The 25,021-nt window shown below is 43.2% G+C and overlaps 1 protein-coding gene across 6 annotated transcripts in view; it reads right to left on the bottom strand.

Annotated features, from left to right (window-relative positions):
• The window catches only part of METTL9 (methyltransferase 9, His-X-His N1(pi)-histidine), a 50,712-nt gene extending 37,341 nt beyond the window's left edge, over positions 1-13,371 (bottom strand). For 3 of the 6 annotated variants that reach the window (XM_015104122.3, XM_042240403.1, XM_060406193.1), the window contains exon 1: positions 13,275-13,371. In XM_015104122.3, the coding sequence (XP_014959608.1) occupies positions 13,275-13,319 (45 nt within the window). In that variant the 5' untranslated portion in view covers positions 13,320-13,371. Of the gene's footprint in view, positions 1-11,003; positions 11,302-13,274 lie in introns of those variants that run through there. The other 3 variants (XM_015104124.3, XM_027961879.2, XM_042240402.1) reach the window with 1 other exon arrangement.
• Between the last annotated feature and the right edge of the window lie 11,650 nt (positions 13,372-25,021).

Here is a 25,021-nt window from a genome sequence, read left to right as displayed (position 1 = left end):
GCTTCAGAGTGAGCCCACCATCAAGTCCCAGCTCAGCCATTCCTGTGTGTGAGCTCATACAATCACTTAAATCTCTGAGACTCTGTAAATTCATCACTGGTTTCTGTCTATCCTGATAGGTTACTCTGAGGATTAAACAAGTTAATGCAGGCTTATCCTCAATACAAGGCCAGACACATGAGACTCCTATAATAATAGCAATGAGAGAAGGGTCCTCTAACACGGCCTGATAAATAAAAGTCAGTCCATTAAGTATATGATGAAACTGCTGAATAGATCAGTTACTATTAATCTCTTATCAACTAAGAAACAATTTCCCCCAATGAAGAGACAAAAGTAACCTGCTTACCCTGACAAGTATGACCATTCATCAGCAGTAGGTGTCCCGTAACTGCTTGAATAACTGATGGACCAATTTTATAGTCATCCTAAGCTTGCTAAACATTGAAAGAAATCTTGGGTAACACTGCCAACACTAACACTGATATAACCAAACAAGCACATTAAAGTTTCAAAGATTAACTAATATTTTTTACAAACTCTGCGCCCTGACTTGATAAACCAAATCTTTTAAACTGCTAATGGTTTTGTGTTAATTTACCATTAAACACTTTTACCAAAACTGCTTGAACTTGATACCTTTGTTTTTCCCCACTATATGACAAGCTATGAAACTTCTTACATTCACTGCCTACACTTTTTATCTTGGTCTGAAAATGTTCGGGCTTAACCATTAACTAATTCTTAATACTCACTGTGCCTGAAGTTATGCCCCAGTGCAGGTCATAAACCATTTTTTATTATACTCCTGACCTCCTGGTTCACATTCTAAACTCTGTAATACTGAAGCCATTCTAACTTTTATCTTCTCTTAATTCTCTGAAATGACTAATCAAGATGAAAGCCATCACCTGGGTAATAGGCAATCAGGTACATTCTATTACTGCGGACAAGAAGTTATTCACGTGGAACAAAGGAGCTAAGAATTCCTTAGCACCCACTTTTAAATGGACAACTAGAACAATAACGGACTCTGACTTCCAGAACTAAGCAAGAACTGGCACCATTAACTGCAAATAATGCTTACAAATGATGCCCCCCACCCCAAAAAAAAGCCTCAAGTTTTTAACAGCATTTGTCTCATCAATATTAACACATGTGGTTGAACCTTTACTGCCAGACAATCTTTCAGAAAAGAAAATGCTTATTGATCAGAATATGCTACAGAATAAAAAGGAGTAATGCCCTTCTCTTTAAAGATAAAGGTTGAAATACATGTTCCTCCTGACAATTTGTATGAAACAAATGTCAGCATCACGGCAGCATCATTCATAATTACCAAAAAGTGGAACAATCCCAATGTCCATCAGCTGATGAATGGATAACAAGGTGTAATTGATCCATACAACAGAATATCAATCAAACATAGAAAGGAATGAGGCACTGATTTCTGAGATTTGAACTATGAATACTACGCTAAGTGAAATAAGCCAGTCACAAAAGGCCACAGATTACATGATTTCATTTACACAAATTGTCCAGAATGGGCAGACTCAGAGACAGAAAGTAGATCGTGGTTGCCACGGGGTTTGGGGGAAGGAGACCATGGGGAGTGTCTTCATGCTAATGTATATGGGATTTCTTTATCAACTGATGAAAATGTTCTAAAATTAAGAGAGTGGTGATGGCTGTACAACTTTGTGAAGTCTACTATAACCACTGTACACTTCAAAAGATGAGTTTTACAGTCATGAATTATATCTTGGTAAAACTTAAAAAAAAATACAAACATTAAAGTGTAGGTGCCATTTTGAGCTTCCAGAAATTAAAAATGGTTTGAAAATTTAAAGAACTAAGCATTTCTCTGAAACTGCAAAATTTTAAATGCAAATCTTATCATGTCACAACCCTGCTCCATAGAAGTTATCTTAAAATAATATTCAAAATACATAATATGGCTTACAAGGCCCTACAAGATTTGTCCATTCTGTATACACAGCCTCACCTCATGACACTCCCTATCAACCCATAACACCCAGCCATGCACTATGTCACAACACTGCACCCTTCTTTCTTTTTCTGGAAGGCTCATCTCCCAAAGCTGTTTCTCCTGGTATTTTGCTGTCTCCTACATTTCCCACTACCCTCAACTGACCTAAGCCTAAACATTTCCCTTGAACTTCCAAACTAGGATGGATCCCCTGTTCTAATACTTTCTCACGTTTCATTTCTCCTCAGTAACATTTAAAACCACTGACCTGAATCAGTTCAGTTCAGTTCAGTCACTCAGTCATGTGTGACTCTTTGCAACCCAGACTGCAGCACACCAGAACTCCCTGTCCATCACCAACTTTCAGAGTTTACTCAAACTCATGTCCATTGAGTCGGTGATGCCATCCAACCATCTCATCCTCTGTCGTCCCCTTCTCCTCCCGCCTTCAATCTTTCCCAGCATCAGGGTCTTTTCAAATGAGTCAGTTCTTTGCATCAGGTGGCCAAAATATTGGGGTTTCAGCTTCAACATGTCTTTCCCATGAATATTCAGGGCTGATCTCCTTTAGGATGGACTGGTTGGATCTCCTTGCAGTCCAAGGGACTCTCAAGAGGCTTCTCCAACACCACAGTTCAAAAACATCAATTCTTTGGCAATCAGCTTTCTTCACAGTCCAACTCTCACATCCATACATGACTACTGGAAAAACCATATCCTTGACTAGACGGACCTTTGTTGGCAAAGTAATGTCCCCGCTTTTCAATATGCTGTCTAAGTTGGTCATAACTTTTCTTCCAAGGAGTAAGCATCTTTTAATTTCATGGCTGCAGTCACCATCTGCAGTGATTTTGGAGCCCCCCAAAATAAAGTCTGTCACTGTTTCCACTGTTTCCCCATCTATTTGCCTTGAAGTGATGCAACCAGATGCTGTCTTAGTTTTCTGTATGTTGAGTTTTAAGCCAACTTTTTCACTCTCCTCTTTCACTTTCATCAAGAGGCTCTTTAGTTCCTCTTTGCTTTCTACCATAAGGGTGGTGTCATCTGCATATGTGAAGTTATTGATATTTCTCCCAGCAATCTTGATTCCAGCTTGTGCTTCTTCCAGTCCAGCGTTTCTCATGATGTACTCTGCATATAAGTTAAATAAGCAGGGTGACAATATATAGCCTTGGCATACTACTTTCCCGATTTGGAGCCAGTCTGTTGTTCCATGTCCAGTTCTAACTGTTGCTTCTAGACCTGCATACAGGTTTCTCAAGAGTCAGGTCAGGTGGTCTGGTACTCCCATCTCTTTCAGAATTTTCCAGTTTATTGTGATCCACATAGTCAAAGGCTTTGGCATAGTCAATAAAGCAGAAGTAGATGTTTTTCTGGAACTCTCTTGCTTTTTTGATGATCTAGCAGATGTTGGCAATTTGATCTCTGGTTCCTCTGCCTTTTCAAAATCCAGCTTGAACATCTGGAAGTTCACAGTTCACATACTGTTAAAGCCTGGCTTGGAGAATTTTGAGCATTACTTTACCAGCATGCGAGATGAGTGCAATTGTGCGTTAGTTTGAGCATTCTTTGGCATTGCCTTTCTTTGGGATTGGAATGAAAACTGATCTTTTCCAGTCCTGCGGCCACTGCTGAGTTTTCCAAATTTGCTGGCATATTGAGCGCAGCACTTTCACAGCATCATCTTTCAGAATTTGAAATGGCTCAACTGGAAAACCTGTATATAAATTACATGTTCAGGGTAGGTCTTCCCAGGTAGACACAAAGCTCCATAAAAGGTCAGGGACAATGACTGACTTCTGTGCCTGGTACAGTTACAGATGAACAACAAAATGTTCATCTGTTTAACAACTGTTAAAAAAAAAATCACAGGCAGTCTAACAGAATTTAGTGTTTCTAGTAAAATCCTAAAGAGAACACAAGGATAACCATGGAGACAGCTGTCCCTGTGTTCTGTCAGTTTCTAAAACTTTAAGGTTTTGGTAAGGCCTTGCTTAAACCCAATTCTGCAAATAGTGGTTAAGCTACCCACCCACCACAGAACTACGTTAGTACAGCAAGCAGTGAAGGAAAACACAGAATGTCTACCTTATCCCAGGCACCTGGCAAAGCGCTGCATGTTTCATTTCCCACCTCACAGAGCCAGTAAGGGGCTGCTGAGCACTCCCAACTGAATCAAACTCCTGCTCTAGGTGCATGTGGTTTTTTAGAAGAAGTGTTTTTTCAAAGAAGCTTCTCTTTGCTCCATTCTTTCCAGTGTGCCTGTCTGTGAGATTCAATTCTAGAAAAGAAAGCAGGACTGTTCTGCCCAATTAAGACTGGATAAATGGGGCTAAAGATAATCTGATCTAGATAGTAACAGAATTACACTAAGCCATCGTCTTTCAACCTCAGCAGCATGGACATTTGGAGCCAGATAATCCTTGATCTGGGCTGTGGGATGTTTAGCAGCATCCCAAGCCAGCCATCAGATGCCAGCAACACTTCCCCACCCCTAGTCATGACAAACTAAAATGTCCCAGACATTGTCAAGTTCTCTGCAAAATAACCACTGCTTAAGAACCCCTACATGGGCTTACTCAATTCCTTTAAAGTAGAAATGCAATGTTCCTATAAAATTGTATTTGCTTATCAGACTGAGGGATGGAGTTAAAAGTTTTTCTGAAATTACTCTGAGTTCCTCAACTAGTCAGACACATGGCATATAATAATCTATTCTTCCAAAATACAAACGACTTGAGCCCATTAGGAAAATCAGAATTAGAAAATTATTTTAGAAAATGAACTTTCTGATTTTAGGTAATGTCAGCTGAGCACAGAAGAATTGATGCTTTTGAACTGTGGTGTTGGAGAAGACTCTTGAGAGTCCTTCGGACTTCAAGGAGATCCAACCAGTCCATCCTAAAGGAGATTAGTCCTGGGTGTTCATTGGAGGGACTGATTTTGAAGCTGAAACTCCAATACTTTAGCCACCTGATATGAAGAGCTGACTCATTTGAAAAGACCCTGATGCTGAGAAAGATTCAGGGCAGGAGAAGGGGACAACAGGGGATGAGATGGCTGGATGGCATCACTGGCTCAATGGACACAGGTTTGGGTGGACTTTGGGAGTTGGTGATGGACAGGGAGGCCTGGTGTGCTGAGGTTCATGGGGTTGCAAAGAGTTGGACTGTTCAGTCGCTCAGTCGTGTCCGACTCTTTGTGAGTATTAGGTAATGTGGTTTAATAATAAATATTTGGTCTTTATCCCCAGTTCCCAGCACAGAGCTCCTAAAACCTTGGGGAAACTCAGAGTGAGTGTATGGTCATGTGATAACCAGGAGGCAAGATGGAACTTTCAGTCCCACCTCTAATATCCAGGGAGGAGAGAGAAGCTAGAGATTGAGTTTAACCAATACTGGTCAAAGATTTCATCAATCACACCTTGGTAACGAAACTTCCATAAACCTCTAAAAGACAGGGTTCTGGGTGCTTCCAGGTAGCTGAACACATGGACATGCTGGGAGGATGGCTTACCTGGACAGGGCTTGGGAGCTCTGTGGCACCCTCTACTTTCCCCCACCAGTCCCTTGCCCTGTGCCTCTGTTCCATTTGGCTGCTCCCAAGTTGCATCCTCTATAATAAACTGTAAACAGAAACCAAGTGTTTTCCTGAGCTCTGTGAATCGTTATCTAACTTGGTGGGGGGGTTGTGGAAACCCCAGAATTTGTAACCAAGTCGGACAGAAGCATGGGTAGGCTGTGAACCCTCAACCTGTAGCTGGCCTGTGAGACACACGTGAGGACAGTCTTGCAGGAGGGAGCCGTTAAATCTCTGGGCTGTTAATTCTGGGTAGTGTCAAATAGAAGTGAATCACAGAACACCTAGCTGGCGTCAGAGAATTGGTTGGTGTCACAAGAAAGAAACCACAGTTAAGGCTTTTTTCCCCCAGTGTTAAATGTGTCCAAAGCATGCACAAACAGGATAAAGGCCAGAACTTCAAGCACTTGCTTTCATCTTTATCTACTCACAAACTGCAAAAACAACTTGTATTGTTACATAATTTCAATGTCTACACAGAGCTCCACTAGAGTGGGTACAGCTTGCTATTAAGAAGGCAACCTACTTTCACAGCCCCTCAGCCAACAAGGCTTCCTAAGAGGGACACCACGAAACAGTGGGGAAAGCCTGGGCCTTGAAACCAGACAGAGCAGGATTCAAAATTCCAACTCTGCTATCTATTAACTGTGCTCTTAGGCAAGTTTCATTGCTCTTAGCCTCTGTAAAATAGGGATGTACCACCTACCACCAAGAGTTGTCATAAGGATTAGAGAGGATAATATATATACACAGTGCCTGACACTTAATAGAAGCCAAATAACTCAATTTTCTTTCCCTTCCTGTTCAAGGTTCACAAAAGCCAGTTGAGCACTGAGGTTCAAGGGAATGCCTCAAACCACACTGTAGGTCTGGGCACTCTGCCATTCTCAAAAGAAGTGAGTAACCGAAGACCTGAGATATTCAATACCACTAAAGACAACCAGAAAGGCTCTACTAACGGAGTACAGGAGAATCTTAGCTACTACCGTAGGTGGTAAGACCAACCTGAGGACACTGATCTTGACAGCTAAGGATTCAAAAATCACATTCTAAGTTCTACAATGCAATCATATCAGTCCAGACATTTAATCACTGATGCCTTGTGTATCGGATACACTGATACCTTGTACAAGGGCTTCCCTAGTAGCTCAGAGGGTAAAGCAACCGCCTGTAATACAGCAGACCCGGATTTGATCCCTAGGTCGGGAAGATCCCTAGGAGAAGGGAATGGCAACCCATTCCAGTAGTCTTCCCTGAAGAATTCCATGGACAGAGGAGCCTGGCAGGCTACAATCCATGGGGTGGCAAAGAGTCAAGCACAACTGAGCAACTAACACACACACACCTTGTATATATGCACAGCACAGGTGTAAATATTCAAATCATTCATTCTTTTCCTACAAATGATACAAACCTAAACCAACAACCTCTTTACAGGAGACTTTAAAGTGCAGAGTAACAAGACACCCTCACTTACATGCAGGGAAAGATTAGATTAAATCACTTCAATTTTGATTTAATAAACAAATTACTGGCAATCTTCATTTCAAATACTGTTAGTAGTTTATAATCCCAAGACTTTAACAAAGCTTCAGAGAATCTGAAATAGACTTTTACAGGAAGTATCAGGGTCCCAAGGGTACCTTCACAGGGGAACATATAGGCCTCTGGTATACCTGAAGAAGGGACCTTCCTTGTGCTCTGTAAAACTGAAGCTAACACTTGTTTAGGGTTTCAACACAGGTTATAAGGAAGGAAAGAAACTCTTTTCAAAATCTCTTTGGTATTCCGCTGCAAAGGCCTCCGGACTTTCAAAGGCAGTTCAGAGGACACAAACCTATCTATCAACATCTGTCTGGCTAGCTGGCTGACCCCTCTGGGCACTGTTAACTCATGCCTAACTTTGGTCCACCTCCACAAGGCAACTGGGGAGTGAGGAGCAGATGGAACCTGTATTTAGCACAACCTTTGACCTCTGGCTGTGATGTCCAAGTACTGATATTTTTTCATCTGAAAGAAAATCCAAATTGTTTCAATTCTGTCTTAAATCCATCATTGCTTATGGCAGAGCACATTTCTGAGTTTACATAAGAAGGTGAAAAAAAAAACTCAGATATATACATATTTGCAATTTTAAGTTACCTTATATATTTATTAAATTACTTTTTATTGAAGGATAATTGCTTTACACAATTTTGCTGTTTTCTGTCAAACCTCAACAAGAATCAGCCATAGGTATACATATATCCTCTCCCTTTTGAAACTCCCTCCCATCTCCCTCCCCAAGTTACCTTATTAATTCCACAGATAATGTTATCTGTGCTCTTAAAAAACCTGGCAGTGTATCAACTGGAGAAACAGTCCTGGCCTGGTTCCAGGGAGTTCTATAACAATTCTTTTGTCACTCCATCAACTGAGAAGCTGCTGAATGACTCTTATTATCAAGAACCTAGTTAGTGCGGCCTAAGAGTTCTTTCAAGTTTCAATAGCTCTTTAACAGTTGCGTTAACTAGCAGGTGCAATGCCTGAAAAAGACTAGATTCAAAGTTATTGTCGTTATTACTTTCTTTTTAAGTTCTGGTTCGCCAATGTTGAAAAGTCATATGTCTAGTTTCTCACTACCTGCCTCAATTTCTTTCCAATAAATCAAACTACCCAGCTTTCAATCTGTGATTAAGAATGTGCTGCTGATTAAGAAAACTGGAAATTTTCTCTGAAGCAAACTTCTTTAGAAAAAATTTTTTTTTCCTCACTTTACAGTCTGTACAAAAAAGTCAGTGGTGCCTACTTGACCAGCAAGCCATATCCATCTGTGCTGAGAAACCCCTTCCCTTCCTTCTCACTTTTCCAAAATGAAACACAAATCCCAGTTGTGAAACTAGCACACCAAGCACAGCAAACCAAGGTATTAAAGTGGTGCTGTGACTATGGTGTAGAGCTGCTTTAGCCCAAAGGAGCCTTGCCTCTCTAGGATTCAGTAACTAAATAGCTATTTTTAATGAACAAACATTGCCTAAGATCTCTCTTTTAAAGAATCCACCACCATAATTTCTTAATCAAACATAAGGAAAACTTGTAAGTATAGTTCAATCAAATCCATAACCCTACTTCCATGCAACTGCAAAAGAACCAGATGGCGGGCTATGGAAGCCACACACCCAAATGAACACCAGAAGACCCAGTATGAACTATTAACTTGAAGGGAGGGAAAACATTTAGAGTTAAGTTACTTCACAAGCAACAAAGTTTATAAGGATCCTGCAACACAAAGCAGATAACAAATCATCAACTCAGCCAGGGCAGAGAGAACAGTCTCCTATTTCATTTATTCCACTGTGGTTTCCATAAACATCTCTTTTGTTCACTTTAATCTTTTATTCATGGACAATATTTTCATAATGTGAATGCATCAACTCAAAATAATGTGAGTGACTGTTCTAAGGAAAAGAGCCAATCTTCCCCCTTCTACTCAGTATTCAAAAAGCACCAGATCAGCCTTCATTTGGAGAAACTAGCTGCCCAAATTGTTATGTGCAACTGGTTAAAATACACACTTATTACACATACTCGAGTATCTTAGAAACATAATGAAGCGAAGGAGGTACTGGAAACCAGTATTAATTTTCCTTAGAACTTGACGGATCCAACTTTTAAAAAGTACACAATTAGAAGACATTCTGAGATGTCTTGTTAGGCCATCGTCTGAGGCTGTGTCTGCAGCTATAATTCTACCTAGGCCCCATAAAAATCAAGTGACTTAAACAGTTTTTCAGTTTTTATAATATGTCCATTTCTTTTATGAGCACTGAAAACACCAAGTATACTTAAGTAGCAGTAATCTCAAGTGTTATAATAAATATCTATAGTCAAGAGACTCTACTATACACGTCAATGGAAATAAGCCTCCTTTTTATCCTACCCAGAACTTTATTTCCACCAGCTGTTAAAGATGACATTTCTACTCACTGTTTTACATCATTATCCATGATACTTCGACATATATATCTTAGTAACTGAACATTATCACTACAGTACAACTCTAAAAATGACTAATCCATTGCAGAGAAAGTGGTTTTACAGGTTAAGGTCACCTACTAAGTTTATGTACACCCCTAACTATATCATAGGAGTGATTAACAAAGTATTAGTACAATAGCTGTGGGATTACAAAAAAATTCTATGGACATTTATAATTTCCTTTAGAAATAGAAAAAGCCCACTACAAATATTTTCTAAATAAAAACTAAACACTATTTCTCTGAATGGATTGTTTTATCTCCTTGGATAATTCTTTAGTTTCATTAGAGCACATGAAATCAACTTCAGGGTAAACACCTGGCATCGTAAGAAAAGTAATATATGAAAATGAGAAATCTATGGAAATGATGACATACAAGATGGGGAGTAATTAGCTACCGCTCTCTGGGAAAGCAAAATGTACTATAACTGCTAGCTATTATAAACCAATACTCTGGCAGAGTTCAAAAGCCAAGAGGCTTTCTGCTCAATGTCATGTTAACCGCAAACTACATCATAATCAAACATGAAAGACCTCACTCTTAATTCTGCAAATGCATACTTAAGTGGCACAAAACTAAGATAATGAAAAGACTATCCAGCCAGCCACATCGCCATCGTCCACGGTGCACAACTACAACTCTTCTAAAGAATTCGCTCCTGCCCAGTTCTGATAACCCTTTCAGTGAAAGCCTGCATCACCTTTCTTGTTACCACATCTCTCCGGTCAGATACCAAAATCAAAGTTAGAAGGAGAAAATCTCTCTCTTAGGTAGGACGGGAAGAAGGTTCGACAGCAGAGGAGTGACGAGTTATCAAACACCTTTTTAAGTGCTCAGGGAAAATGTCACCCGACCGAGCCCAGAGAGTTAAATGGCTCACGCTGCACGGCTAAATTTCTTTATGGAACCTTTGTACGTTCAGAGATTCAACCAGACAAACAGAGGGACCGGCTTTTCGGCGTGATACTCGGGGCTGATGGAAGCTGTCGGGGGTCACGGGTTTGGTCGCGTCATTCAGTACTCAGGCCTCGGTGCCAGATGGGTCGCCACGCGCCGGCCCGAAAGTTCCTCCGGCCGGCCGCCGGGAGCGGACGCCGAAGTGGCCGAGCGTCTGCAATCACCCGCCGCGACCCGGGAACAATGCGGGGCTCCGGGGCGCTCGCGCCGGGGCCCGGGAGAGAAACCGAAGGTCGTCCTCCTCGCGAGCCTCCGAACAAAAGGAGCCGCGGGGCGCGGACCGGGCGCCCGGCCCAGAAGACGGTGGGGGGGAAACTTTGCGAGGGGCCGGGGCGGCGGGGCGAGGCCCGGGGGGGTGCCTCACGCCGCAACGCCCCGCACAATAGCCGGGCCGAGCGCGGGAAGGCTGGCCGCCCCGCCCCCGCCCCGCCGGGCCCGGTTCGGGTTCGGCCCCGTACCTGGTGGTTCTCCTTCCTGCCGCCCGCGGCCGCCGCCGGCCCGCCCGGGCCGCTCGTCATGTTCACGTACAGGGAGCGGGTGAGCGGGCTCCGCAGGGTCCACATCCTCCGCGCCAGCCACACGGACGCCAGGCTCAGGCACAGCCAGCCCGCGAGCAGTCTCATCGGGGGCCTGCGGCCGCTCGCTCCGATCACCGCCGGGGCGAGGAGGAGGACGCGCCGCCGCCTCCAGCCGCTGCCGCCGCCGCCGCCCAAGCTCGAGCCATCGCGCCCGACTCGCCGCCCATCCAGCCCCTTCAGGGCCGAGGCAGGGGGTGGGGAGGAGCGGGCGGCGCCCAACCTTCCCGCCTACCCGGTCTTCTCCGCCCCCGGAACGCCGCCGCCGCGGAAGGCAGTTTCCACCCGGAGCACAAACGCAACGCCTGCGGCGCGTTCTCTCCGAAGCGCGTTCCCTCGGCCTAAAGAGCCAGCCGGCCGGGAGGCGGGACAAAGGGAGCGCGCATCCGCCTGGCGCGCGTCCCCGCCTCCCGTCTTGTTGCGGCTCCCTACAATGGCGGAAATGATTTTAATATTAATACTTCTAAGCCAGAGGTGATCGTTCCGAAGGCGGTAACTGAAGCCTCCCCGGCCCTCCAAGGTAGTGTCCGCAGTTCTTCTGGTCTCTCGTCGCCTTAGTCTTGGCCTCTGGGCCCCTCATGCACCCCTGGGCGGGACTTTTCTCCAGGTTGTGCCGATTGACCCCGGGGTGACCCTCATCCCCTTCGTCCATTCATACAGACGAAGTCCTTGCCAGAGACAGAGATTGCCAGTTTTCACATAATTGCCAAGCTACATGGCTTCCTATTCACATCGTCCACCCCAAGGACCTACACCCTGCTTCGCAGGAGCTGCAAAGTAGACGTCAATCTAAGTGCAAAATGTTACTGCCAATCCCTCCCCACCTACCCGCCCAGTTCCTCAAGCCTGGCAGGTTGCTGGCTACCTGTTTCTAAGAGGCATCGGCGAAAACTCTGCCTCTTTTGGAAGCTTCTGCAGTTGGGGCACCTGCAAGTTATGTTCTGGTGTATTGATGACCCTGTCCAAGAATGAAGACCCCAAATTCGAGTCCCTGCATGTTCGTTTCCTTGAATTAACAAACGGAAGTGGGATCCAGTACTCTTCAAGCCAACCAAGATTTGCAAGCAATATTTACCCAGATGTGTCTTTGATCATTTGTAGCACAGGAAGACCTAGCAACGTTTCAAAACTGAAAGGTTACACTGTGTTCCTGTGTCTGAAGCTCTTCCTGCTGCCACCAAAGCTACCAGTAAGGAGTCAAACATTTCATGGGTCCTATCCCTTTAACACCTTGCTCGGTTTGTTTAGAAAATGCTTCTAATTTAACTGCACTAGACATCATGTAATACATTTTATTTTAATTCAAAACAAAAGAAACCTTTCTGTTAACTCCATTCGTGCACTTCCGAGATGGTTATTTAAAAGTGTCATGGTGATCACTGATGAAGAACAAAACCCTTCCTTATTCACAAACATTTTTATTAGCTTCTAAGAACCTCAGCTTGGCACCTTTCACTAACAGGGACATCTTGTTGCCTAATGTAACACAGGCTATAACAAACAAACCAAAAAGGCAGAGAGGAGGAGGGTACTTTGTGTTCTCTTTCCAGCATACTCCCTAACTGCTTCCTGCCAAAATCCCAAAGAGCCTGCACCTTTAAATCTAGTTCAAACCTCTAGTGGTCCTGACCCAGATCATCAAAAAGGAACTATAGTAGCAAGCTCAGATAATTCAGTTTGCCATGTCATCTGTCTCCACTGCCTCTTAGGATCAGTGTCACAAGTAAAGCAACTCTGTGCCAAAGAAAGCCTTCATCTTTTTAGAGGGGGTGAGGGAGGGTTGGGCAGGAGGCTGTAAAAGCAACATGAAGTATAGAATGACGTATTTCATTTCTGCAAACAAAGGAGACCACAAGATAAGCCCCTCAACTATAGAGTAAGCCTGATGGGCTGAGAAGCAGCAACTAGATGGCTGCTGTCTGAAGGGTTTAGGGTCAGCTGCCACGAAGCCCAGCATCTCAGAGAAGCAGATTTTCACTTCAGACCTGAGCAGGTGGCCTAGAAAAATAAATCAGTCTCACATTTAAATACTCTATAATAATCACAGAATATTCAACTACATGTTGTTTACACTTAGCAAGCACAGGACGAAACCAAAGCACAGCATGATCAAATGATTTGCCTAAAGGTAGCAGAACAAATTCAATAGCAGACCTTTTCATAGAACCTGGTATCCCAGCTCACAGTCCTTCGATCCATCTAAGAAGCCTTGCTGTCTCTCCCTTCTCAAAGAGCCTCCTGAATTACAAATGAGGAGGAAGGAAAACAGCAAGAGTAAATATACTAAGCAGAAGTTCAGATTGCCCTCAGGGACTGCCCCTTTCCTACATCGACTAGAATGTCACTGGCTGTATATTAAAACCTCACTTATCCCTCACGGAGAGGGGAAGAGGCACAGATAACACAAAAAGCCAGCTAAGAGCCAGTATTCTTTCTGGCCTTGAAATGCAGTGATATTCAAAGGACACATAAATGACACCCTCTGTGCTGGGCTCTGCTCAGTGTTCCCCTGACCAGGGCTCAGATGTCTGGCTTGGGTCACAGCTCTGTGCATAGGTCCTAAATCTTGACTGGATCACTTTCCTATCTAGAACTCTAGGCAGGGCGCTTTTTGTTGTAATTCTTCTTATCAGCTGCAATTTACGACATTTGCGTGTTCTCTTTTCAATTAGGAAGAGAACCTATAGAGAGCTGGATCTGTAGAGGAACACAAAATGTGCCGCCACTGTTGTTCGTTGTCATCTTGTTGAAGAGATAATGATCTAAAAAGAGTATAATCACATGTTTTCATGGACTTAGATTGTTTTTATGCTTCTTAATATTTTTCGGAGTATAAGAAAGATGCAAGTTTTCCCCAGTGTATCCAGTAGATGTTCCTTATGGTTATTAAGCAATGAGCACCTCTAAAAAAATAAAATTAGTAAATGTATTCAATAAATTTGTTTTATATTAGTAAATGTAACAGATTATTATCTGAACTTTGTTGATATGATCTCAGACATATGCAGTGACATCACTATGGTCTCTGATAAAGTGTTTAAGGCGAAAGTGCAAACAGAAAGAGAAAAACAAATACTATATATTAACACATACAGATTCTGAAAAAAATGGTACTGCTGAACATATCTGCAGGGCAAGACTAGAGACACAGGCATTGAGAACAGACTTGTGGATACTGGGAAAAGGAGAGGATGGGACAAATTGAGAGAATAGCAATGAAACCTACACATTACCATGTGTAAAGCGGATAGCTAGTGGGGAGTTGCTATGTAACACAGTAAGTTCCACCTGGGGCTCTGTGACCACCTAGAGGGGTGGGATGGGGTAGAGGTGGGAGGGAGGTTCAAGAGAGAGGGGACATATGACTGAATCACGTTGTTGTACTGCAGAAACCAACATAATTTTGTAAAGCAATTATCCTCCAATTAAAAGAAAAAAAATATATAGAGTATTTAGTATAGTGCCTCAGGACATAGTAAGTTCTCCAAAAAAATGTTAATTTTCTCTTGCTTTCACTATGACTTGGATAATTCACCCTCTCCTGAACCTCCCTTTCCTCATCTGTAATCTGGGGCATGGTTTTGAGAGCTTCCCTGGTGGCTCAGTGGTAAAGAATCCACCTGCCAATGCATGAGGTGCAGAAAATGCGGGTTTGATCTCTGGCTTGAGAAGATCCCCTGGAGGAGGAAAGGGGAACCCACTCCAGTATTCTTCCCTGGGAAATCCCATGGACAGAGGAGCCTGGTGGTCTGTGGTCCACGGGGTCGCAAAGAGTCAGACACGACTGAGCACACACACATACACACACACTTAGTTCACAACACGTCTGTGAGAATCAGATGATCTGAATGCCTTGTAAACTGTAAAACTCAACCAAGGTTATCACAATAATGATGCTTATTCCCAATGTGACTGGTCTCTGCAAAGCTACCCTCCATAATACATTCCCTTAGAGCCCAGGATGTCAGCTCCTCCTCCTGTGTCTATTCCCAGACCTCTTCCTAAGAATTTGAACTAAGAGAGTGAGGATGAAAGTGGCTGAAAGGAATATGAAACACAAAACTGCTTAACATTCAAGCCTAAGAATCACCAAATCAGGCAGCAAATTCAAGTTTATGTACTTGTCAGGCGTGCCTATCTTCTTAGTAGGAAAACCTTTGCCCCTCTTCCCACCTGGCTCGTTTGCATCACCTCTGTGCCAGCCACAGCACTTCACCTACTTAGAACCTTCTGGACCCCACAGCCTCCCTCCCATGGCAATCTCATGCCTGTTTCAATTTATGTCAGGGATAAAGTTGGAAAGACCAAGAACTGCCACTTTCACATTGGCAAAGATTTATTGAGTACATGCCAGACATGAGGCACTGGACTAAATGGAGAGGAGAGCAAAATAAACACAATGACATCCTCAGAGCTTACTATTTAAGAGGGAAGATTACTTTGTGGGTCCCAGTAATCACAAAATGAATAGTTCACTACAGTCTGCTGCGTGCTACAAAAGAAGTGTACATTGTTAGGAAAATGAAAGCTGTCCAGAGGAAGTGTGGCTTTGCAGCCCTCGTTTTGACATCTCCTTGCTAAGCCTGAGAGCTTCCGAGTTGCCCAAGTTCCTCTGGACTACAGGTGCACCCAGTAATTGTGGAATAAAAACGTGGGGTACCTGTAAGAGTCCTCTGGGCTGCGAACATCACAGCAAGCCACCTATGTACTTAGGTTGTAAATGTATACTACTTCTTCTAGGATCCCTAAAAGAAATTTGCCCATGTAATAGTTTGATCCACTTAAAGGAAAAATATGTTATTTCTTTAAATATATATTTCAACCTAGCAAGGTCTTTTAGCAGCAGGTCAGAGTCAGAGCTCTGATAAAAGAGAGGACTTGTTTTCCTTCACTTTCTGGGGCATTTTCAAAGGTCCAGAACTCTTTCATCTTGTTTTACATATATTTTCAAAACATCCCTATCCTTGGCCTCTTAATTGCAGTCTTCTGCATGTATGTGGGTTTGATCCTCTGAAAGGCTGCTGCTTCTTCACCCAACTCACCCTGTAACTTCATGCCACTGTGTTTTCATAGTCTGATTTCAAAAATATAAAGCCTTCTTATTTTGTGACTAAAATATTCAAACATATGGTCTATATGAAATACATGAAAAAATTGCATGGTATGTTAAGAAAGCTTTTAAAACTTTAAATATTTTATAGTAGACAAGGCATGTATATATGTATGTACATAAACATGTGCTAAGTCACTTCAGTCATGTCCAACTATATGCGGCCCCATGGACTGTAGCCCACCAGGCTCCGCTGTCTGTGGGATTCTCCAGGCAAGAATACTGAAGTGGTTTGTCCTGCCCTCCTCCAGAGGATCTTCCTGACCCAGGGATGGAACCCATGTCTCTTATGTCTCCTGGATTGGCAGATGGGTTCTTTCCCACTAGCGCCACCTGGGAAGCCTGTGCATAAACCTAAGTATCTTAAATAGTTTGTATCAGTTCAGTTCAGTTCAGTCGCTCAGTCGTGTCCGACTCTTTGAGACCCCATGAATTGCAGCACGTCAGGCCTCCCTGTCCATCACCATCTCCCGGAGTTCACTCAGACTCACATCCATCGAGTCGGTAATGCCATCCAGCCATCTTATCCTCTGTCGTCCCCTTCTCCTCCTGCCCCCAATCCCTCCCAGAATCAGTCTTTTCCAATGAGTCAACTCTTCTCATGAAGTGGCCAAAGTACTGGAGCTTCAGCTTTAGCATCATTCCTTCCAAAGAAATCCCAGGGCTGATCTCCTTCAGAATGGACTGGTTGGATCTCCTTGCAGTCCAAGGGACTCTCAAGAGTCTTCTCCAACATCACAGTTCAAAAGCATCAATTCTCTGGCACTCAGCTTTCTTCACAGTCCAACTCTCACATCCATACATGACTACTGGAAAAACCATAGCCTTGACTAGATGCCTTCCACAGAACCACATCTCTGCTGGCATGAGAGAAGACCACTATTTTATCCTGCATAACCACAACCACAAACTGGTCTAAAAATGAGAAAGAATACGTTTATGAAAGATAATACTTGAGCAATCAATCAACCTGAAAATCAGACAGAACCATCTCTCTTCTCTGTGAAAACTGTGATTGATTTGTTAATAGCCATAACTAATGTGAGTCTGTCTTATGAATTAGCCTGGGATCTTCCTTAAACTTATTGTGTGCACAAATCATTAAATCCAGGCAAAAGGTATTCAGTTATTAGATAACCAATACCTCAGAATTGCCCTGCAGTTGTTCCATATACTTCCCTAAAATTGACAAAGTAGATACTGAGAGCAGCTATTAAGCTCTTCTACGATTGTTGTGTTAGATGATCAGTCGTGTCTGACTCTTTGTGATCCCGTGAAATGTAGCCTGCCAGACTCCTTTGTCCATGGGATTTCCCAGGCAAGGATAGGGGAGTGGGTTGCCATTCCCTTCTCCAGGGGATCTTCCGGACCCAGGGATTGAACCGGGTCTCCCGCGTTGCACTCAGATTCTTTATCATCTGAGCCATCAGGGAAGAAACTTTATTTCCATGTTCATTAGCTTTCTATGCTCAAGTCTTTAAAAAAAAAAAAAAGCTTTAGATATGACAGCAGCCTTTCCTCCACCACAGAGACTTGTTCTGAGCCAACAGAATCTAGATCCCACCTTCCCCTCTTGCCTTCCACACCAGGCCCGAGAGGAAGTGGGGTGGGGCGGGGGGCGCTGGGGAGAAGCCAGTTTTGCTCAGGAAGCTCACTAGAGTGAAGTTTGGTATTTGTGAATATAGAACAGACTTCTTCCTCCAGGAATGGTCTGTTTCATAACCAAAACTATAAATGATAACTGGAGCCAAATTTGTTACTTTTCAGACATCTTACAGTTTAAACAAATTGCCTTGGGTTTGTGAAATGCATCTTTTTTGCTTTCATTAGGAGACATTTATAGATTATTTTCACCATATCTACAATGCTCATCATGATTATTCAGTGGAGTAAATCTGAAATAAATCAGCAAAATAAATCTAGGTTATTCCTGTAGGGTTTGATAGTACGATGGATTCATTTTTAGAATCTCCAGCCCCTTGTTTGATTCATGGACTGGAATTTCTCCACTGTTGTCTATAAATAGCAGCCCATGTCTGTAAATACATGAGTGTATTTTCATCTTGACACTTGGTAACTCATGTCATATTTGAGGACATCTAACATTTGTTAGCTTTTTTAATTTGGAACTTGTATGTCTGTTTGGACACAAGCATCAGGAATAAGTTATTTTTTGACATGTTTAAGGATGTTTCAAGAAAAAAAACTGTCGGATTTTTTTTTTTTTACATGGTTGGTGGTACATGGAGTCAATCATAAAATTGCATTCAAAAATTCTGGAAACTGGAAAATAAAATTGCTGAGAATCACACATTGGGCTATATGCTCTAACGCAATGCACACTACGGGTTAGAGCAAAGCGATACAAAGTCACGTTTAAAAAGGCAGGTCCCCAAGCCAAGACTTGACTGCACGTTGACTGAAGGAGGGTAATAACGTACTAAGAATTAACAGCTCATTGTGAGTGGAAGATGGAGAGGATTGGGTCAGCCTTAGGAAGTGGAAAGGCAGGTTGGTTTCGCAGAGGCTCTCCACCATAAGCCCAGGAGACCAAAGTCAGGCCTGCTTTGCTCCAAGCAGCAGGTGCCACTCTGTGTAGCTGGAGATGGGCGCATTCATTGTATCAAGCACCATGACTTCGTCCATCAACATCATCCTGAAGTTGCCATGTCCCTCGTTCCCACATGTTGTATTCCTTATATAGCATGAAAATGTGCTGATGGGGGAACATACCCACCTATCCCATGGATAGTTTTGTATCAGAGTATAAATTAATAAATAGGTTTGGGGCTTTTTTTTTCTGCATTGGTCTGTGAGTTTTATTCATGCTAACTTCCTGTTAGAGATGATTCCATTCTCAATGTACCAATGTATTAAGTTTCTATAACAATGAAACCTCAGACAGTGGTGAATTTACCTACATCATACTGCTTACCTGCCTCCTATGAAACCTGTATGCAGGTCAAGAAGCAACAGTTAGAATTGGACATGGAACAATGGACTGGTTCCTAATTGGGAAAGGAGTACGTCAAGGCTGTATATTGTCACCCTGCTTATTTAACATATCATGAGAAATGCTGGGCCGGATGAAGCATAAGGAGGAATTAAGATTGCTGGGAGAAATAACAATAACCTCAGATATGCAGATGACACCACTCTTATGGCAGAAAGCAAAGAGGACCTAAAGAGCCTCTTGAGGAAGGTGAAAGAAGAGAATGAAAAGCTGGCTTGAAACTCAACATTCAAAAAACGAAGATCTTGGCATCCAGCCCCATCACCTCGTGGCATATAGATGGGGAAACAATGGAAACAGTGATAGACTTTATTTTCTTGGGCTCCAAAATCACAGCAGATGATGACTGCAGCCATGAAATTAGCAGATGCTTGTTCTTGGAAGAAAAGCAATGACAAACCTAGACAACATATTAAAAATCAGAGATATTACTTTGCCTACAGAGGTCTGTATAGTCAAAGCTATGATTTTTCCAGTAGTCACGTATGGATGTGAGAGCTGGACAATAAAAAAGGCTGAGAGCCAGAGAACTGATGCCTTCAAACTGTGGTGCTGGAGAAGTCCCTTGAACTTCAAGGAGATCAAGTCAGTCAGCCCTAAAGGAAATCAACCCTGAATATTCATTGGAAAGACTGATGCTAAAGCCGAAGCTCCAATATTTTGGCCACCTGATGCGAAGAGCTGACTCATTTGAAAAGACCCTGATGCTGGGAAAGATTGAAGGCGGGAGAAGAAGGGGACGACAGGATGAGACGATTGGATGGCATCACCGACACGATGGACGTGAGTTTGAGCAAGCTTCAGGAGTTGGTGATGGACAGGGAAGCCTGGCGTGCTGCAGTCCATGAGGTCACAGAGTCGGACACGACTGAGTGACCGCACAACAGCACACTCCTTATGGGAATGATGATGACTGGCGAGCCTTCCCTCACCCGACAAGTATCAGCCTTCACTTGCCTGAAACACACAATGTATGGGAATGAGGCTTTCTCAGATACCTGTGGTTCTTTTTCAAAGCCTTTTCTGTCCCACCGCAGACTCCCTCCCAGTCCCTTGTCCCTGTATCAGTTTGTTCAGCCCTCATCTTTACCGTCAAAAACAGGATGAATATTTACTGCAGGAGGCAGGAAGTTAAAATTCTAGTTACAATCCTGATACTTTCTGTGTGACCTTGGAAAATCGTATAACCTTAATCATTTTGTCTGTAAAATTGGAGATTAATAAAGACTACCCGTAGGTAAGGTCATGGGACTTGGATCAGAGACTCTTAAAGTCTCTGCCAGTTACAGGATCTGCTACTTCATCTGCTTACTTTCTTTTGTGAATTATAAATTCTGTGGCTTTTTCCCAAAGGCTAATATAAACATACCTGTACTTACATAGTATACAAGAGAAGTGGTATGATTTTCTGTGTTTCCCCTGACACTTTAAAAACAGATCTCATAAATTCAGAGTTGCATAACACTCTATAAGATAAATGGGAAACAATTTCCTGCAGAGTACATGACTGGGACAAAGTTTAGAAATGGAGATATTTTTTGTTTTGAGAGTGATGTGCTTGACTAATTGTCAGCTCCTTATGACCTGAAACCAAAATCCTTGCATTTCTGACTCCCCCCAGCCCGTATCCATCACCCTCTCCTTTAGCTCCACCTTCTGTTTCACTGTGTGAGACTTGCCTAGTCGCCTAGAAAGTACCTGGAGGAAAAGCACTCTGGAGCTGTGGTAGAACCACATGAAATTCTCCGTCTGAACTACAGCCTCACTGTTCCAGAAACGGAGCCTCCTACAACAGCGCTGCCAGAGTATCACACATCCTGCTAACAAGGACAGCGTGTACCAGACACCAGGCTTTGTGCTAACACTTTCAATCCTCACTACAATTTAATAAGGTTGATACTATTGTTATCTTTTTTTTTTAACAGAAAAGAATCTAAGGCACAGACAGCTTCCATTGCACAGCAAATGAGCAACTGAATCATGGCTTGAAAGCAGGCAGTCTGATCGCAGAACCCACTTTCTTCACACAAAGCTCTACTGCCTCCTAGTGGTAATTAGCCATCCTTTGACCACGAGCTTCAGACTCCCTGGTGATGCTTATTAAATGCAGTTTCTTGGGCCATTCCAGGTGTGTTGATTCAGAATCCTGCCATAAATAGAGTTTTCAACATGCTTCACCAGGGAGAAGTCAGAGATGAGATCCTTAGCAGAAGCAATATGCACTTTAATTAAAAGTATTCAGAAGTCATGATATTATTTAATTTTTGATTGCATTGGGTCTTCATTGCTGCACGTTGGCCTTCTTTGTTTGTGGCAAGCAGGGACCACTCTCTAGTCATGGAGTGTTGGCTCAGTAGTTATGGCACACAGGCTTAGTTGCTCCACAACATGTGAGATCTTCCCTAACCAGGGATCGAACCCATGTCCCCTGCATTGACAGGCAGATTCTTGACCACTAGGCCACCAGGGAAGTCCATGAGATTATCCTTTAATGAACCAGTTATTTTTTTAAGTGTGCAGATAACCCAAAAGAGGAAAATAGCATTTCTAAATAGCAAGTTAAATGGTATTTGTGTAATTGCTTTAGGACAATCTTCCCAAAATAAAATGAAAATAAATGTTATGGTCTGTAAATTTTTTCCAGTCACCCTATGTAGTATACAATTTATGAGTCTTGACAAATGCATACAACTCTGTGTGTGTGTGTTAGTCGCTCAGTTGTGTCCGACTCTGCGATCCCATGGACTGTAGCCCACCAGGCTCCTCTGTCCATGGAATTCTCCAGGCAAGAATACTGGAGTGGGTAGCTATCCCCTTCTCCAGGGGATATTCCCAACCCAGGGATCGAACCTGAGTCTCCTGCATTGCAGTCAGATTCTTTACCATCTTCCGTCTGAGCCATCAGGAAAGACCACCTGCTGTTGTTCTTTAGTTACTAAGTCGTGTCCAGCTCTTTGCAACCCTGTGGACTATAGCCCACCAGGTTCCTCCGTCCACAGGATTTCCCAGGCAAGAATGCAGGAGTGGGTAGCTATTTCCTTCTCTAGGGGATCTTCCCGACCCAGAAATCGAACCCAAGTCTCCTGCTTCACAGGCGGATTTTTTACCTCTGAGCCCCCCAGAAGCATCACCTAGAATATAACACATCCTTTTTCACCAGGACATGCTAGTTCTGGGTGTGGGCATCAGGGAGGGTCTGCAGGCCACCAGTTCTGGTCAGAGGCTTGGTTAGGTAGCCAAGGTAGAAGGGAAACAGATCATCTTGCATATTCCAAGCTCTAGAATAGTCCAGTGACCTCAACTGTACTAAGAGAAGCAATTTCAACATTCGGCTAGGGTAAGGCTCATTAGAAATCAATGACTGAAAAAGCAAAACATAAAAGCTAATGAATTCAGTATATAATTTTTTTTTTTTTTTTACAATTGCCCTTGTGTACCTTTTCATTGTATTAACTGACACTTCATTTCATTTAACAAAGGTAGTCCCAGGTAAATTTCTTGTTGATGCTTATTTTTCCAAATTCTCAACTTTTCTAGCATTTGTAGAAAAAGCAAGAGAATTCCAGAAAAACATCTATTTCTGCTTCATGGACTACACTAAAGCCTTTGACTGTGTGGATCACAACAAACTGGAAAATTCTTAAAGACATGGGAATACCAGACCGCTTCCTGACAAACCTGTATTCAGGTCAAGAAGCAACACTTAGAACCAGACATGGAACAACAGAGTGGATCCAAATTGGGAAAGGAGTACATCAAGGCTGTACATTGTCACCCTGCTTATTTAACTTATATGCAGAGTACATCATGTGAAATGCAGGGCTGGATGAAGCACAAGGTGGAATTAAGATTGCCGGGAGAAATATCAATAACCTCAGATAGGCAGATGATACCACCCTTATGGCAGAAAGCAAAGGGGAACTAAAGAGCCTCTTGGTGAAGGTGAAAGAGGAGAATGAAAAAGCTGGCTTAAAGCTCAGCATTCAAAAAACTAAGATCATGGCATCTGGCCCATTCACTTCATGGCAAATAGATGGGGAAACAATGGAAACAGTGATAGACTTTATTTTCTTGAGCTCCAAAATCACTGCAGATGATGACTGCAGCCATGAAATTAAAAGACGCTTGCTCCATGGAGGAAAAGCAATGACCAACCTAGATAGCATATTAAAAAGCAGAGACATTACTTTGCCTACAAAGGTTTGTAATAGGAAGTTATGGTTTTTCCAGTAGTCATGTATGGATGTGAGTTGGACCATAAAGAAGGCTGAGAGGGGTTGGGGGTGGGGAAAAAAGGCTGAGCACTGAAGAACTGATGCTTTTGAACTGTAGTTGGTGAAGACCCTCGAGTGTCCCCTGGACTGCAAGCAGATCAAATCAGCCAGTCTTAAAGGAAATCAACCCTGAATGTTCACTGGAAGCACTGATGCTGAAACTGAAGTTCCAGTACTTTGGCCACCTGACGCGAAGAGCCGACTCATTGGAAAAGACCCTGATGCTGGGAAAGATTCAAGCCAGGAGGAGAAGAGACGACAGAGGATGACATGGTTGGATGGCATCACCGACTCAATGAACATGAGTTTGAGCAAAGTCCAGGAGATGGTGAAGGACAGGGAAGCCTGGTGTGCTGCAGTCCATGGGGTGGCCAAGAGTCTGACACAACTGAGCAACAACCAGCATTTATAACCTTTAAACAAGTTTTCAGCTTGGTATCACTGATGTTCTGTAAATAATGAAGTTCAAGAAACATTTTATCTCAATTAAAAAGTATTCTGAACTCTTCTTGAAGTTGTCTCCAAATACCTCGGCAAGGAGTCATTTCAGTGTATTCTCTGGGGCCTAATCAGAACTGAGCTTTTACTGCAAGCGTCACTTCACTCACACTTAGCAGGATGTGGCCTGTCTGATGCTGGATCAGTGTTGCTGTCTGCCTGTAGCCTTCCCGGAATATTTATCTGTATAGGATTTTTCCTCAGAGTGGACTCTCTTGTGTTTATTGAGATTTAAAGCTGAAGGCTTGCCCACAGGCAGAACATTTGAAAGGTTTCTCTAGTGTGTGGATTTTGAGATGATGAATAAATAAGACCTGACTTCTGACTGAAGGCTTTGCCACACTCTCGATTCTCCAGGCAAGAATACTAGAGTGGGTTGCCATGCCCTCCTCCAGGGGATCTTCACAACCCAGGGATCGAACCCAGGTCTCCTGCATTGCAGGAAGATTCTTTACCTACTGAGCCACTGGGGAAGCCCCTTCACAAGTGGAAAAGATCTTTCTGAACATCAGGGAATTCACAACAAGGAGAAGCATTCGCTGATGTTCAGAAAGATGGTCTCCGCTTGTGAAGGGGCTTCCCGTGTGGCTCAGTAGGTAAAGAATCTTCCTGCAATGCAGGAGACCTGGGTTCGATCCCTGGGTTGTGAAGATCCCCTGGAGGAGGGCATGGCAACCCACTCTAGTATTCTTGCCTGGAGAATCCCATGGACAGAGGAGCCTGGTGGGCTATAGTCCATGGGGTCCCAAATATATCAGGCCTTGTGAAGGCCCTGCCACATTCAGGACATTGGTAGGTCTTATCCCCCATGTGGATTCTTTTGTGATTTCTCAAGCTAGTTAATTGTGTGACAGTCTCCCCACACTCATCATACATGTTTTCTTGGTTTAGGAGGGTTTCCATGCTTCCCTCCTAACTTGTGTTTGTTAAGCCTGAGCGCTGACTGAGGGCTTCACCACACTCATCACATTTATAGGGCTTCTCCCCAGTGTGACTTCTCTGAGGA

The sequence above is a fragment of the Ovis aries genome, chromosome 24, assembly GCF_016772045.2.
Source record: "Ovis aries strain OAR_USU_Benz2616 breed Rambouillet chromosome 24, ARS-UI_Ramb_v3.0, whole genome shotgun sequence".
NCBI classification, from domain to species: domain Eukaryota; kingdom Metazoa; phylum Chordata; class Mammalia; order Artiodactyla; family Bovidae; genus Ovis; species Ovis aries.
The sequence above is the reverse complement of the archived record's forward strand: the minus strand, read 5'-3'. Positions and strand labels throughout refer to the sequence as shown.